Genomic DNA, 17,739 nt, shown 5'->3' with positions numbered 1-17,739 from the left:
AGGCTGCAGAGAGGCGGATCGCATTCTCTTGCAGCTCACATTGGCGGCGGTTGGGGCCGTCATCGGCATTCCATAGACATGCAATAAAATCTCACCTCATTGAGTGACGGGAAGCGAAGCTGTGCCACCTTCCTGAGATGCCCATCGGCGTAGATGTTCACCATATTCTGCCCAAAGGGGCGGCGTCCCGCGATGTGAACGATGTCCACGCAGTGCTGGGTGACAGAAGCAGAAAAGGGTGACACCTTCAGGAGGACTCACACATTGTACGGGACAAACGGCATCCCATATTGGCAGTCCCCTGGGCAAACCCAACCCGCGCCCCCTTACGTTACATCGTTAGTAGATGTAATTATACAAATCGCATTGTAACGTGTGTGGTCACTAGCCTGAGGACTTGGGTCAGCCCTGTAGCCTTGGCTACCCCCCCTGCAGCAGGTGGGTGGACAGCCGAGGGGGAGACACTCACCCACACCGAGTCATTGAAGTGCAATTCCGGGACTGCCACCGTCATGTACTCCTTCTTGGTACAAACCGCCACCACCAGCATCCCGTCCGCGGTGAAGAACGCCTCAAATCCGGTACCGCTGCCTGCAAAAAAACTAAAAGAAAAAAAGACAAGACAGGGAGACTTCATGAGAGATCCGGACACACACCACGGTCTATGTCAGCAGGGCAGCCATCACACATTTTGGGGCCCCTTACACAGCTTTAAGCAGGGGCCCCTTATAGGTGTAATGCAAAAAATAAATAAACAAAAAAAAAATGTAAAAAGAAAACCAGGAGGGCCAGCCTGTAAGGGGACTATCGGGCAAAAAAAAATACAAATAATAAATAAAAAACCCGGGAAGGGGGCCGGCTGGGCCTGTAAGGGGGCCCCTTACAGGTGTAATGCAAAAAAAAAAAACTGAGGGGGGCCAACCTGCAAGGGGACGATCAGGTGTAATGCAAAGAAAAAAGGAAAAAAAAACCCCGGGAGGGGGGCCAGCCGGGACCCTGGGGACCATCGGGCCCTTTACAGTTGTAATGCAATAAAAAAAAATGTTTTTTTTTTTTTTAAAACGGAGGGGACCATCGGGCAAAAAAAAAAAAAAACAGAGGGGGGCCAACCTGTAAGGGGACCATTGGGGCCCCTTACAGGTGTAATGCAAAAAAAATAATAACCAGCTGGGCCCCCGGGGACCATCAGGCCCCTTACAGGTGTAATGCCTGTACCCCCCCTGATTTTGTTGGATTACACACACATAAATATACAGTATCTATAAAAAGCGGAAAATTGCAATATAGCAAAAGACCACAAGGTGGCGCCATCTTCCTCCTCACATGCAGCTGAACAGCAGGAAGCCGCATTCACTCCGGGGGTCTATTTTAAGGTTAAAATTGATCATTTGTGTTTTTTTGGGGGGAAAATATTGATTTTGGCAGTTATATAGCCCCTCATGGCAATTAATCTGCTCACTTTCTTCACATTCTGGACATAACATTTTGGGATCCCCCCCCCCAAGCAGCCTTTAGCGGGCCACATGCCTTATAAATCGGGCCCCTGGGGGTGGAGGGGTGGGAGGGGGCCCCCTATTGGGGAGGCTGTTGAAGCAAAGTCTGCAATGTGGAGGGCGTTAGGATTATAGTGGAACCCCATCCCCCACTCCTGGTTTATATATGTAATAAATGGGAATTTGTTTAGCTGGGTAATTATTACTCTCACTTCCACTACAGCGCGGCCAATCACAAATTAACCCCGTGTACTCCATGTACCCCAAATGCTGCTAACCAGAAATCCCAACACCTAGCCTAAGATTTGTAGCTCAAAAAAAAAAAAGGCCTAAAAAAAACTACTAGATGAAGTGTATTGCTACAGAGGACACTTCTGGGGGCCACAGAGAGGTCACTGGGGGGGGCCCCCATGACCTGTAGTCACAGCCCTGTCCAGAGGGATATGACCCCTTAGGTTTCAGGCCCGAGCACACTGACCTAAAGGAGACAAATAAAAGGAGACGTACTAATCAAGGTGAGGGATAGCATGAAAACCTGAATATGCCAGGAATGACTATCTTTAGCTTTTAATTGTAAAAGTATTCTATTTTTTTTTTTTTTTTGGTGTACTATACAAGGCAAGAGACGCGCACTGCCGAAAAATTTGTTAGTTTTCATTTTAATTCTTCGTTTTTATTATGAATATAATTATTTTTAATACTATTATATATTATCATTAATTATTAATATTATCATCATCGCTATTATTCTTATTGTTTTATTTATTATGCATTACCATCATTATTATTAAAATGACTAATATATTTTTATTATGAATTATCTTTTTTTTATCATTTTATGAATAAAACTATAAATTTTTATTATTATTATTATTATTAATATATTATAATAATAATATCATTATTTATTAATATCATCACTATTACTATTATTGTTTTATTTATTATGCATTATCATCATTATTAAAATGACTAATATATTTTTATTATGAATTTTTTTTTTATCATTTTTATGAATAAAATTATATATTTGTATTATTATTATTATATATCATCATTATTTATTAAGATCATCATCACTATTATTCGTATTGTTTTATTTATTATGCATTATCAAAATGACTAACATTTTTATTATTATTATGAATTATCTTTATAATTTTTATGAATACAATTATACATTTTTATTATTATTATTATTATTATTATTATTATTATTATTATATATTATCATTATTTATTAATATCATCACTATTATTATTGTTTTATTATGCATTATAATCATTATTATTAAAATGACTAATATATTTTTATTATTATTATGAATTATCTTTTAATCATTTTTATGAATTATACATTTGTATTATTATTATTTATTAACATCATCATCACTATTATTATTGTTTTATTTATTATGCATTATCATCATTATTATTATTAAAATGACCAATATATTTTTATTATTATTATGAATTATCTCTTTTTATCATTTTTATGAATAAAATTATACATTTTTATTATTATTATTATTATTATTATTATTATTATATATTATCATTATTTATTAATATCATCACTATTATTATTATTATTGTTTTATTATGCATTATCATCATTATTATTAAAATGACTAATATATTTTTATTATTATTATGAATTATCTCTTTTTATCATTTTTATGAATAAAATAATATCTAATAATAATAATAATAAAAATGTATAATCATTATTTATTAATATCATCACTATTATTATTCTTATTGTTTTATTATGCATTATCATCATTATTATTAAAATGACTAATATATTTTTATTATTATAAATGATCTTTTTTTATCATTTTTATGAATAAAATTATATTTTTTTTATTATTATATATGATCAATATTTATTAATATCATCATCACTATTATTATTATTGTTTTATTTATTATGCATCATCATCATTATTATTATTAAAATGACCAATATATTTTTATTATGAATTATCTTTTTTATTATTATATATTATCATTATTTAATAATTGTTATTACTATTGATAATTATTATGTATCATTAGTATCATTGTTATGTACTGTATTATCATAAACCATTTATTATTTTATTATTAATAATTATTTTTTATCATTATTAATATATAATAAAATAATAATGATAATTATATTAATAATAGTAATAATGATAAATACATAATTATTAATAATAAAAATAATAATGATAATTATATTATCATTATTATTATAGATTATCAGTATTAATTTTGGAGGGATTTTCTCTCACTGTTGTGTCTTTGAAACAGAAAAACAATATTTCCAGAAATAGTAAAAAACAAACAAAAAACAAACACACATTTAAAGGGCCAGTACAGCGCTCCGGCGTCTCCCTTACCTATAGAGCTGTTTGCGTTTCCTCCCCGTGGTTGGCTCCTCCCTGAAGTCGTCGTTCAGACACACCCAGGCGTGGAAGGCGAAGCCGGCGCCGGGCCACTTCTGCATGGTGGGCACCATGATCCCGGACATGCTGGGGGTCAGATCGAAATACTGCAGCGCCCGATCCGGCCCGTCCCTCCTGGCCATGGCGGACAGCGCCCGGATCACCGGCGTGGCGTAGGGGTGGGCGCCGCCGCCTCCCTCGGTCCGGAGCAGTTTGAGGAGTTCCCGAAGCTCGGTGGGTTTGATGGAGAGGCGGCCCAGCACCTGCAGGAGGCGGATCAGGTTTTCTGCGCATTTGGCGTCCAGCTCCTTCCCGCTGTCCAGCGCCGCCAGGATGTGGCCGACCATCCCGGCCTGGACGCACGTCATGCGGTTCCGCAGGGAGTCGCCGCAGATCTGATTCAGCCTCTCCGACACCAAAATCTGGAGGTCCCTGGGAGCCAGTTCTGGGATCCACTGGACCAGGATGAGCAGCGGCTGCTCGTTCTCTATGCAGCCAATGTAATCCGGATTGTAAACACCTTCCAGGGCCTGCAGGGGGAGACAGAGAGAGCAGACAAAGACCTAATGAACTGGTCCACCAGCAAAGTGTTCTTCCATCTGTGGCCCCTGTACAGCAACTTATGCAGAGAACCCACTTTGGGACATCACTGTGTCTGCTGGTCTTCCCAGAATATTTTCTGAGTGAAAGAACACATCCTCAGCATCCCTTTAGACGTGCATCCCTGCTGTCTTCTGGGTACTGCAGATTTAAGCTGTGCAATCTGCTGATCAGTTGACTGATTACACTCAAAAGGGTTCAGATGTGCAGAAGGCCCATATGGGGTCAGCCAGTGAGGAGGTGATATGTTGCCTCCCCACCACCTAATTTTACTCTACAATGCACATCTAAAGGGATGCCGAGGATAGCTTTCTTCATTACTCAATCTCATCTTTCGTATAAAACAGGCCCGTGGTGCCCACTGTGGTCTCCATTACAACCCCTAATATTTACCATGCTCAGCAGCTGCTGGAGGAGGGGCCTGGTCGGCTGACTACGGCTCTTCAGAACCTCGTAGAGATGCGAGTAGCCAATCCGCTCTTTGAAAACTTCCTACAGGAGGAGAAGAAAGTTAGCGATATCGATTTCAAGTCCTACCCATCGACTGAGAGCATCCCTGAGCCAAATGATGGAGTCACCCCCCCCCCCCATCGTGGGAGGGACAGAGACACAAACTACTGCAGGTACATCTCCCCATTGTGGGAGGGGCAGAGACATAAACTACTGCAGGAAATCTCCCCATTGTGGGAGGGGCAGAGACACAAACTACTGCAGGAAATCTCCCCATTGTGGGAGGGGCAGAGACATAAACTACTGCAGGAAATCTCCCCATTGTGGGAGGGGCAGAGACACAAACTACTGCAGGAAATCTCCCCATTGTGGGAGGGGCAGAGACATAAACTACTGCAGGAAATCTCCCCATTGTGGGAGGGGCAGAGACACAAACTACTGCAGGAAATCTCCCCATTGTGGGAGGGGCAGAGACACAAACTACTGCCGGAAATCTCATCATTGTGGGAGGGGCAGAGACACAAACTACTGCAGGAAATCTCCCCATTGTGGGAGGGGCAGAGACACAAACTACTGTAGGGAAATATCACCATTGTGGGAGGGGCAGAGACACAAACTCCTGCAGGAAATCTCACCATTGTGGGAGGAGCAGAGACACAAATCACTGCAGGAAATCTAATTGTAGGAGGGGCAGAGACACACACTACTGCAGGGAAATCTCGCCATTGTGGGAGGGGCAGAGACACAAATCACTGCAGGAAATCTAATTGTGGGAGGGGCAGAGACACAAACTACTGCAGGAACTCTCATCATTGTGGGAGGGGCAGAGACACAAACTACTGCAGGAACTCTCATCATTGTGGGAGGGGCAGAGACACAAACTACTGCAGGGAAATCTCCCCATTGTGGGAGGAGCAGAGACAAACTACTGCAGGGAAATCTCCCCATTGTGGGAGGGGCAGAGACACAAACTACTGCAGGAAATCTCCCCATTGTGGGAGGAGCAGAGACACAAACTACTGCAGGGAATCTCGCCATTGTGGGAGGGGCAGAGACACAAACTACTGCAGGGAATCTCACCGTTGTGGGAGGGGCAGAGACACAAACTACTGCAGGAGATCTCCCCATTGTGGGAGGGGCAGAGACACAAACTACTGCAGGAAATCTTCCCATTGTGGGAGGGGCAGAGACACAAACTACCGCTGGAAAATCTCATTGTGGGAGGGGCAGAGACACAAACTACTGCAGGGAAATCTCGCCATTGTGGGAGGGGCAGAGACACAAACTACTGCAGGGAAATCTCAGCATTGTGGGAGGGGCAGAGACACAAACTACTGCCGGAAATCTCATCATTGTGGGAGGGGCAGAGACACAAACTACTGCAGGAAATCTCCCCATTGTGGGAGGGGCAGAGACACAAACTACTGTAGGGAAATATCACCATTGTGGGAGGGGCAGAGACACAAACTCCTGCAGGAAATCTCACCATTGTGGGAGGAGCAGAGACACAAATCACTGCAGGAAATCTAATTGTAGGAGGGGCAGAGACACACACTACTGCAGGGAAATCTCGCCATTGTGGGAGGGGCAGAGACACAAATCACTGCAGGAAATCTAATTGTGGGAGGGGCAGAGACACAAACTACTGCAGGAACTCTCATCATTGTGGGAGGGGCAGAGACACAAACTACTGCAGGGAAATCTCCCCATTGTGGGAGGAGCAGAGACAAACTACTGCAGGAAATCTCCCCATTGTGGGAGGGGCAGAGACACAAACTACTGCAGGAAATCTCACCATTGTGGGAGGGGCAGAGACACAAACTACTGCAGGAAATCTCACCATTGTGGGAGGGGCAGAGACACAAACTACTGCAGGAAATCTCACCATTGTGGGAGGGGCAGAGACACAAACTACTGCAGGGAATCTCCCCATTGTGGGAGGGGCAGAGACACAAACTACTGCAGGAAATCTCACCATTGTGGGAGGGGCAGAGACACAAACTACTGTGTGGGAACGTAGTCTAGGTGTCTCGGGGTGGAAATCTCGGATTTGCAGACATACAGCAGACAGACTCACCTTGGCAGATGGAGAATTCCTCATGATGGAGGTCAGAACGCTGATGGCGTTGACCGTGATGGAATCTGAATCAGAGTCGATGACCTAAACAGTAAAAAGAGGAGGAATAACTGACCTGAAGAGGACTACTTGGTGACTCGGGAAGACCACCACCAATCAATATCAAACATGCCGAAACACCCCAACACCATAAATCAGACAACCCACACCCAGCCCCCCCCCCCGGCCCTTCACCCACTGCCACATGCAAACCATGCCACCTCGTAATACACCACCATGGACCCACCAACCGCTCATGACGTAAAAGTAAGAAAAGCCCAAATACACCTCCAGATACCAAGACCCATTCATGTATATATCTGTTCCTATTTAGGACTGAAGAAGCCATGCCGGGACTGCAGCCTCATGCCAGTCACTTTCCCTCCCCCCTATATCTACATTATGTATCACTTTCTGTAATGTGGGTGGAGACGCGGGTGAGGATTACTGCATAGAGTTTCCAATATGGGCATCCCAGACCTGATAAATAGTAGGTAGATCTCATAAGGTGTTCCCAAAACACCATCCAAGGTTTATCAGAGATTATACATGGGGAACGGGGGAGGGGGGGCCTATTTCACAACCAGTGCAGGTATACATAGATAATACAAGGTGATTTCCTGGCATATATTTAGTATATTACATATGTATGTATGTATATATATATATATATATATATATATATATATATATATATATATATATATATATATATATATATATATATATATATATATATATATATATACACACACATACATATGTTCTGCACTGTAGTGTTTATTATCATTTTTATATATGCGATACACTGTGCTAGTGTTCCTATACAATATACAGTATATAACAGAATATAATAACACTCCTACGGTGTATAACATATAAAATACATGCAACATAACACCACCATTACGGTGTTTAACATATATAATGTCTTTTACATCATGGTGGTATATTTATATTTTATTTCATTTATACTACCGGTATATATGCAATACACTGTGGTGGTATATAAAATATATGTTGAATAGGAACACCACTACAGTGTATAACATATACAATACAAAAAATATGTAGAAGACCACCACTACAGCTGAGGTGGGAGACTCTGTCCGTAGGACAACAATCAGTCCCTGTATACTGCACAAATCTGCCCTTTATGGAAGAGTGGCAAGAAGAAAGACATTTCTTAAAGATATCCATAAAAAGTGTTGTGTAAAGTTTGCCACAAGCCACCTGGGAGACACACCAAACATGTGGAAGAAGGTGCTCTGGTCAGATGAAACCAAAATCCAACTTTTTGGCAACAATGCAAAACGTTATGTTTGTCGTAAAAGCAACACAGCTCATCACCCTGAACACTCCATCCCCACTGTGAAACATGGTGGTGGCAGCATCATGGTTTGGGCCTGCTTTTCTTCAGCAGGGACAGGGAAGATGGTTAAAATTGATGGGAAGATGGATGGAGCCAAATACAGGACCATTCTGGAAGAAAACCTGATGGAGTCTGCAGAAGACCCGAGACTGGGACGGAGATTTGTCTTCCAACAAGACAATGATCCAAAACATAAAGCAAAATCTACAATGGAATGGTTCACAAATAAACAGGCCATTCCAGGTGTTAGAATGGCCAAGGAAAAGTCCAGACCTGAATCCAATCGAGAATCTGTGGAAAGAACTGAAAACTCCTTTGCAAGGAGGAATGGGCAAAAATTTCAGTCTCTCGATGTGCAAAACCGATAGAGACACCCCAAGCGACTTACAGCTGTAATCGCAGCAAAAGGTGGCGCTACAAAGTATTAACTTAAGGGGGCTGAATCATTTTGCACGCCCAATTTTTCAGTTTTTTTTTGTCCCACTTGTTGTTGAATCTTCAAAAAAAAAATTACAGTTTTATATCTTTATGTTTGAAGCCTGAAATGTGGCAAAAGGTCGCAAAGTTCAAGGGGGCCGAATACTTTCGCAAGGCACTGTGTGTGTATATATATATATATATATATTTATATATATATATAAAAATATTATATATATTATATACACTGTAGTGGTGTTCTTATAGTACATATATTTTATAACATATATAATGTAAAATACATGTCATACAAGAACTCATACATACAACATATATTTTATAGTATATGTACAATAAGACCATCACTACAGTGTATAGCATGTATAATATGTTTTATATTGTGGTGGTGATTTTATATTATATTTCATCTATACCATCTATGCGATACACCGTGGTGGTGTTCTTATAATTATAACATATAGAATATACGTACTCCAAGAACACCACTACAGTGTAGAACAGATATAACATACAATATATGTACTATAAGAACACCACTACAGTGTATAACATATTATATATGTCATGCATTGTGGCGTTTTAAAATGATATATAATGTATGCTATATATGCGATACACTGTTGTAGTGTTCTTATATTATATATACTTTATATTAATTTATATTGTATAGGTTCTACACCATTTTGGTGTTATGTTCTATATATTATACACCGTGGTGGTGTATATTTTATATTATTTATAATCTGAGCTTTTTTTCTCAGAAAATAGGTGCAGGAACTCAATCACGACCCCGTTCAGATTTCACAAACAGTAGAAGGGTCGTAAAGGGGCATTAAATACCAGGATTGCATAACATTCAGAGTGCAGAGTTCAGGGGGGTTACACACAGAGTGCAGAGCTGTCACTTGTAAACAAAGAAACCAGACTTGTGTGTTTACAAGTGATTGTGGTGAGCAGGCACCAAAGGGTCTGAGCCAGAGATGGTGGAACTCAGTTCCCCCAAGTTCCCCCAGAAAAAAAGCCCTGTTTATAATTGATGTTATATAGGTTTTATGCTATTTTGGTGTTTTCACTACTGTGGTGGTGTTTTTGTATTACATATATTTCATCCGATATATGGTGGTGGTGTTTTTATATTCTGTACAGTATCATATTATATAAATGACATGCTGTGGTATCATTGGTGGTCAGTTTTTTGAGCATACAGATGGTGTGGGGGTACTTCAAGTTTAATTTTATTTTTTAGGACCCCGTTATTTATTTAAAAAAAATATATATATTGTTTATATTTCATACAATCTGATGGCTATAGTACGTTTTGCCCTTTTGTGTACTCAGGTGGTCAGAGACCTCTTTTATTTATAAATAGCTGTCTCAGAACTGTCACCGATCGCTGTGATCACTGGATGCCCCCCCCCCGGGCAGAGCGGTAGTTAACGATGACATGACGGGTACACACGGGGAGGACCGTGTGCTGGGAGGGATGGGAATTCCGGTGACTGGCACATCTGGTGAGTGGATAATTGCCCCCCTTGGGAGGTTGGGGGGGGGGGTATCTATATTCACTCCCTGCATCCCATGGTGTCACAGACTAGACTACAAGACGGTGACGAGGAGACATCTCCTGGGGCTGGAGAGGAGTCTGACACTTCCAACAAGCGGATAACGGGCAGAGGTAAAAAGAGAGATCGGCATAAACCGATTACAGGATGTGAAGACTGCTACGGTACGCGGTATAGAACACGTTGGTCTTTGTGTCATTGCACTCCATGAATGTGGCCCCCATGATCGCCACTGGTAGGTGCAGAAATATAAAAAACGGCACGCTTGACTGTCAAAGGATACAAATGGAAATGTTCAGATGAGTTCTTCTCAGAATTTACAATGAAGGAGGAAAACGAATTGTATCCATTTCTCTTTTGCATTTAAAAATTCCCGCACTTTGCTACATTCATCTTCCTTTTCTACCATTTATTTCTCCAGATCATAAAAGTTCAAAACAAAAAATTACAAAATGTCCACTACAAGAATGTCTATGATCACAATAATGGCCAATTCGGGACCTCTACACCCCAGTGATGCCCAATACAAGAACCTTTAGGACACCAAAATACCCAATACAACCACCTCTGTGACCCCAGCGATGCCCATTGCAACCACCTCTGTGATGCCCAATACAAGAACCTTTATGACACCAAAATACCCATTACAACCACCTCTGTGACCCCAGCGAAGCCCATTACAACCACCACTGCGACCCCAGCGAAGCCCATTACAACCACCTCTGCGACCCCAGCGATGCCCATTACAACCACCTCTGTGACCCCAGCGAAGCCCATTACAACCACCTCTGTGACCCCAGCGAAGCCCATTACAACCACCACTGCGACCCCAGCGAAGCCCATTACAACCACCTCTGCGACCCCAGCGATGCCCATTACAACCACCTCTGTGACCCCAGCGAAGCCCATTACAACCACCTCTGTGACCCCAGCGAAGCCCATTACAACCACCCTCTGTGACCCCAGCGAAGCCAATTACAACCACCCTCTGTGACCCCAGCGAAGCCCATTACAACCACCTCTGTGACCCCAGCGAAGCCCATTACAACCACCTCTGTGACCCCAGCGAAGCCCATTACAACCACCTCTGCGACCCCAGCGATGCCCATTACAACCACCTCTGTGACCCCAGCGAAGCCCATTACAACCACCTCTGTGACCCCAGCGAAGCCAATTACAACCACCCTCTGTGACCCCAGCGAAGCCAATTACAACCACCCTCTGTGACCCCAGCGAAGCCCATTACAACCACCTCTGTGACCCCAGCGAAGCCCATTACAACCACCTCTGTGACCCCAGCGAAGCCCATTACAACCACCTCTGTGACCCCAGCGAAGCCCATTACAACCACCTCTGTGACCCCAGCGATGCCCATTACAACCACCTCTGTGACCCCAGCGAAGCCCATTACAACCACCTCTGTGACCCCAGCGAAGCCCATTACAACCACCTCTGTGACCCCAGCGAAGCCCATTACAACCACCTCTGTGACCCCAGCGATGCCCATTACAACCACCTCTGTGACCCCAGCGATGCCCATTACAACCACCTCTGTGACCCCAGCGATGCCCATTACAACCGTCTGTGACCCCAGCGATGCCCATTACAACCGCCTCTGTGACCCCAGCGATGCCCATTACAACCGCCTTTGTGATCCCAGCGATGGCCATTACAACCGCCTCTGTGACCCCAGCGATGCCCATTACAACCGCCTCTGTGACCCCAGCAATGCCCATTACAACCACCTCTGTGACCCCAGCAACGCCCATTATAGGAAACTTCTATGACCTTAGTGATGCCCATTGCAAGAGTCTCTACGATACCCTTAATGCCTATTACAAGAAATTCTACAACTCCTGTGATGCCCATTACAAGAAATTCCACGACTCCTGTGATGCCCATTACGAAAACCTCTACAAACCCAGTCATGCCCATTAGAAGAACCTCTATGACCCTGGTGATGGCATGTACAACAACCCCAGTGATGCCTATTACCAGAACCCATATGACCCTAGAGATGCCTATTACAAGTACCCCTGTGACCCCAGTGATGCCCATTACAAGGTCCTCTACAACCACAGTGATGCCCATTACAAGGTCCTCTACAACCACAGTGATGCCCATTACAAGGTCCTCTACAACCACAGTGATGCCCATTACAAGAACCTAAACAACCACAGTGATGCCCATTACAAGAACCTATACAAACCCAGTGATGCCTATTACAGGGACCCCAGTGAGGCCCATTACAACCACCTCTGTGACCCCAGCGATGCCCATTACAGGAAACTTCTATGACCTTAGTGATGCCCATTGCAAGAGCCTCTACGACACCCTTAATGCCCATTACAAGAAATTCTACAACTCCCGTGATGCCCATTACAAGAAATTCCACGACTCCCGTGATGCCCATTACTAAAACCTCTACAAACCCAGTCATGCCCATTAGAAGAACCTCTACGACCCTGGTGATGGCATGTACAACAACCCATACGACCCCAGTGATGCCCATTACAAGAACCTATATGACCCCAGTGATGCCTATTATAAATACCCCTGTGACCCCAGTGATGGCCATTACAAGGTCCTCTACAACCACAGTGATGCCCATTACAATAACCTATACGAACCCAGTGATGCCCATTACAGGTACCCCTGTGACCCCAGTGAGGCCCATTACAAGTACCCCTGTGGCCCCAGTGAGGCCCATTACAAGTACCCCTGTGGCCCCAGTGAGGCCCATTACAAGGGCCTCTACAACCCCAGTGATGCCCAATACAAGATGTAAAGGTGTTGGAAATGGGAGGTGATATGAGGTCTGAAGATGCAGGAATTTGGGGGAGGGGGGGGGGGCATCTGAGGAATTGGGGGTGATCTGGCACCTGCTGGGGACCACAAGTGGCTGCACCGACACACATTGCCCAAGAACGGCCCACCATTGTCACTATTGGGAAACTGGTCCAGAGCAATAACCTGCAGCTGAAGCGAGTGCATGAGAAATTTGCTAAGGGATTATGATGCTTTAGCAAAACGAAAAGGTCATCCAATTTGGGGTTAGCAATACTTAAATGCAACAAAAGTGGTTTTGGATTACAAAGCAGGAGATAGCGGGTGCGGCACAGAACCGCCGGCGCTGTACAGTACACGCAGACTATCACATGGCGCTAATTCTGCAGGATGGAGAAAGATCAAAAGATAAAACAAGACACCAAAAAAAACAAAGTGCCGCCAAGCATCACTAATCCTGGGATCTGCCCGGGAGTCACACGGAGGTGACGGCACAGAACCAGTCCGGCCGGTTGGTGAAGGCGAGTCAGGATTACCCAGAGGACATGCTATATGAGCCTGGCCTGCCATACCCAAATAACGAGCTGTTTACACTGCGTGTTTACCTCCGCTGCCGCCGCCACCGCCCATCCAGGTATGAGGAAAGGGAGGGGGTGCTATAAAAGCTCCAAAAGGAAAGGAAAACTGGCGCTGCAAAAGCAAACAATCCTTTCTTTCTGCCACACACACCGCTAGAAAGCAAAAATGAAAGCTGGAAGCTGACTGGTTATATAAAAAATAAAAAAAAGGAAAACTACTGAATACCACCACATAAAAATGAACATTAAAAAAGGTATAAACCCACCCCAGGATGATTAGTGCCTCTGCCCTGCCAAAAGGTACCATAGGACTGTGCAGGGAGGGCTTTTATTAAAAAGGGGCACTGCGTGGTGTAAAGGGGGTGTAAAGGGGCACTGCATGGGGTTAAAGGGGTGCTGTGTGGTGTAAAGAGGGTGCAAAGGGTGAGTGTAAAAGGGGCACTGTGTGGTGTAAAGGGGTGTAGTGTGGTGTAAAGTGGCCCAATGTGGTGCAAAGGGGGTATAAAGGGGCACTGTGTGATGTAAAGGGGCGCAGTGTGGTCTAAAGGGGCACTGTGTGGTGTAAAGGGGGTCTAAAGGGGCACTGCATGGGGCTAAAGGGGGTGCAAAGAGTGAGTGTAAAGGGGCACTGTGTGGTGTAAAGGGGTGTAGTGTGAAGTAGCGCAATATTGTGCAAAGAGGGGCACTGCGCAGGGTAATGGGAGTACTTTGTGGTGTAAAGGGGCACAGTGTGATGTACAGGTGCGCAGTCTGGTGTACAGGGGCGCTGCATGGTGTAAAGGGGGTGTAAAAGGGTGCAGTGTGGTGTAAAGGGGCGCAGCGAGGCGTAAAGGGGCGCCGCTGTGAGGCGTAAAGGGGGTGTAAAATGATGCAGTGTGGTGTAAAGGGGCGCAGCGAGGCGTAAAAGGGCGCTGCTGCAAGGTGTAAAGGGGCGCCGCTGCGAGGCGTAAAGGGGGTGTAAAATGATGCAGTGTGGTGTAAAGGGGCTCAGCGAGGCGTAAAAGGGCGCTTCTGCGGGTTGTAAATGGCCGCCGCTGCGAGGCGTAAAGGGGCACCGCTGCGAGGCGTAAAGGGGTGCTGCGTGGCGTAAAGGGGCGCTGCATGGTGTAAAGGGGGTGTAAAAGGGACACTGTGTGGTGTAAAGGGTGTGTACAGGGTTTGCAATGTGGTGTAAAGGGGCACTGCATGGCGTAAAGGGGTGTAAAGGGGCGCTGCGTGGCGTAAAGGGGGTATAAAGGGGTGCTGTGTGGTTTAAAGGGGCTCTGCGTGGTGTAAAGGATGCGTAAAGGGTTCACAATGTGGTGTAAAGGGGTGCTGCGTGGCGTAAAGGGGGTATAAAGGGGCACTGTGTGGTATAAAGGGGCACTGCATGATGTAAAGGGGGTGTAAAGGAGCACTGTGTGGTGTAAAGAGGCTCTGTGTGGTGTAAAGGGTGCGTAAAGGGTTCGCAATGTGGTGTAAAGGGGTGCTGTGTGGCGTAAAGGGGTTATAAAGGGGTGCTGTGTAAAAGGGTGAAGTGTTGTAAAGGGAAACGGAGGACACAGTAGGACTGATGTTTTTTTTTGTTTTGTTTTTTAATCGAAGGCTAAAAATTCCACACACCGTCCACAACTCCTGCTATGATGAAGTCACATTTATAACATATGTATAAGGGAATAATGATCAGGTAGATACCGAACATGCACATTACAAGGGGAAAAAAAGCTGATTGGACAGCTTCTGAGAAAGGCGCACATAAGATTCAAATCGACGAATCGCAATTTCGTTCTGTGCCGCAAGTCGTTGGTTTTTGGACTCTAAAACATGGCCACCCGGAAATATTAAACAGTTAGAGAACTTGGGGAGTGCCCACTTGAGCTTCATAAAATGTGCTGCGGCAGTTACTGTGGTCGTATGCAAAAAAGCAGCTGCGGAATTAACCGACCCCAGTGATGATAACGATGAAGGGGGGGGGCAGGGCCTTCTTAATAGCATCATGGGCCCCTGGGCAAAGTAATGCTCTGGGGCCCCTACAATGACGACAGTGCAGGTAAACAGACATCAAGTAGGTAGGAGGCAGACTGCCCCCCCCCCCTGTGTATCTATCACTCTCAGTGCCATCATGGGGCCCCCAATTTTGGGGGCAGCGTGGGCTCAAGGACCAGCTGCTTTGGGGGAAGTTCAGGGGCCCCCATTGCAACTGGGGCCCCTGGGCAGTGCCCAGGTGTGCCCTCTCATTAAGACAGCCCTGGGGGGGGGGGGGGGGTTAATGGGGTCAACCTCCGACCTGGATGGAGAATAAAAATCCCTACCGTCCTTGAATGCGACTCCTACAACCCAATTTGGTACTTCACACAATGCCAACAAACCCCCAAATGAAATCCAGGAGCTGAGAGCTGCAGGACGAAGGACCAGCGTAGAGCTGCAGATACTCCCCGGACTCCCCTGATCACCTTCAAGAAATGGCAACGCGTTTTACCGACACCATGCAAAGCACACACAGCGCACCGCAGACGCTCAGTCAAAGCAACATCTTGTTAGTGCTCATTAGCGACTTAAAACAATCTTTGCACATCTGTACCACACATTAAACAGGTAAAAAATAAAAAATAAGTGTCGTCCCCAAATCCTGGGCAATGCAAACTTACTAAAGGGTCAGCCCACCCAAGCGGGAACTCTTCAGTGTTTGGCGTCTACTGGAGCGTTAACCCCCAACAATTTCTTGCTTCATCTCTCAGCTAGATTATTGGTGTAATGTACCCAACTGCTGTGCCCATTATAAGGGGTTCCCACCATCCCTGTGCTGAGTTCCCAGGTCTGTACACCCGCTGTGCCCATTATGAGGGGTTCCCACCATCCCTGTGCCGAGTTCCTTGGTCTATACACCCGCTGTGCCCATGAGAGGTTCCCACCATCCCTGTGCCGAGTTCCCGGGTCTGTACACCCACTGTGCCCCATTATGAGAGGTTCCCACCATCCTTGTGCCAAGTTGCCGGGTCTGTACAGCTGTTGTGCCCATTATGAGGGGTTCCCACCATCCCTGTGCTGAGTTCCCAGGTCTGTACACCCGCTGTGCCCATTATGAGGGGTTCCCACCATCCCTGTGCCGAGTTCCTTGGTCTATACACCCGCTGTGCCCATGAGAGGTTCCCACCATCCCTGTGCCGAGTTCCCGGGTCTGTACAACCGCTGTGCCATTATGAGGGGTTCCCACCATCCCCGTGCCAAGTTCCCGGGTTTTGAGGGGTTCCCATTATTCCTGCTTGATTTTTACCATATATTAAGGTAAATTTAACAGAAGGCGTTGGAACATATAGTGGGTGTGCGGCGGAAACACCCAAAAGGTGGGCAGGAACAAATCCAGGTAGCATGGAAGGTATGCAATAGTCCTTCAAAAAAACGGTAGCCCACCAACCACCACTTTAACCGACACGTTACTTTTGGCCGGAGTGACCCTTTAGGCACAAGCTGGGAGCCAATGAGCAATGAGTTATGAGCTTCGGTCAGCTGAGGCTCCTCCTCCCTTCCCTTCCCAGATTCTACACGACCCCGCCCATGAGCTTCATCAAAACCCCCATTGCACATGTTTTAAAGGGCCCCACATGAGAAAACAAAGACCAATAGAATACCTTCATGATGTCATGCTCGGTCAGTAACTGAGTGGTCAGATCGGTCTCCTCCGCACTGCGACCACTGCACAAATAAAGCTGTCAAAATGGGATTAGGAAAAGTTACATGAAGACGGAGATGAACTCAACACCGTACCGGGACTCTACAGAACCTTGCTTGGCTTTTTGTCCAATCAGGAATGTGCCCCCCCCCCCTCCCCACACCCCAGGGTAGATTACGGCAAGCAAGGCTTATCGGTAACTTTAATTTATTCCTATATTTCCATCCACAAGGGGGCGACTGACATCATATTTCTAACA

The 17,739-nt window shown here is 45.0% G+C and overlaps 1 protein-coding gene across 3 annotated transcripts in view; it reads right to left on the bottom strand.

The window, feature by feature from the left end:
- The window catches only part of NBEAL2 (neurobeachin like 2), a 246,062-nt gene that overhangs the window by 99,245 nt on the left and 129,078 nt on the right, over window positions 1-17,739 (bottom strand). For 2 of the 3 annotated variants that reach the window (XM_040355232.1, XM_040355233.1), the window contains exons 10-15: window positions 17,440-17,517; window positions 7,056-7,139; window positions 4,922-5,020; window positions 3,884-4,458; window positions 470-602; window positions 96-215 (exon numbers count right to left, since the gene is read on the bottom strand). In XM_040355232.1, coding sequence (XP_040211166.1) covers window positions 96-215; window positions 470-602; window positions 3,884-4,458; window positions 4,922-5,020; window positions 7,056-7,139; window positions 17,440-17,517 — 1,089 coding nt within the window. The remainder of the gene's footprint in view (window positions 1-95; window positions 216-469; window positions 603-3,883; window positions 4,459-4,921; window positions 5,021-7,055; window positions 7,140-17,439; window positions 17,518-17,739) is intronic. The other variant, XM_040355234.1, reaches the window with a different exon arrangement.

This window comes from Rana temporaria, chromosome 5 (assembly GCF_905171775.1).
Source record: "Rana temporaria chromosome 5, aRanTem1.1, whole genome shotgun sequence".
In the NCBI taxonomy this organism is placed as follows: domain Eukaryota; kingdom Metazoa; phylum Chordata; class Amphibia; order Anura; family Ranidae; genus Rana; species Rana temporaria.
The sequence above is the reverse complement of the archived record's forward strand: the minus strand, read 5'-3'. Positions and strand labels throughout refer to the sequence as shown.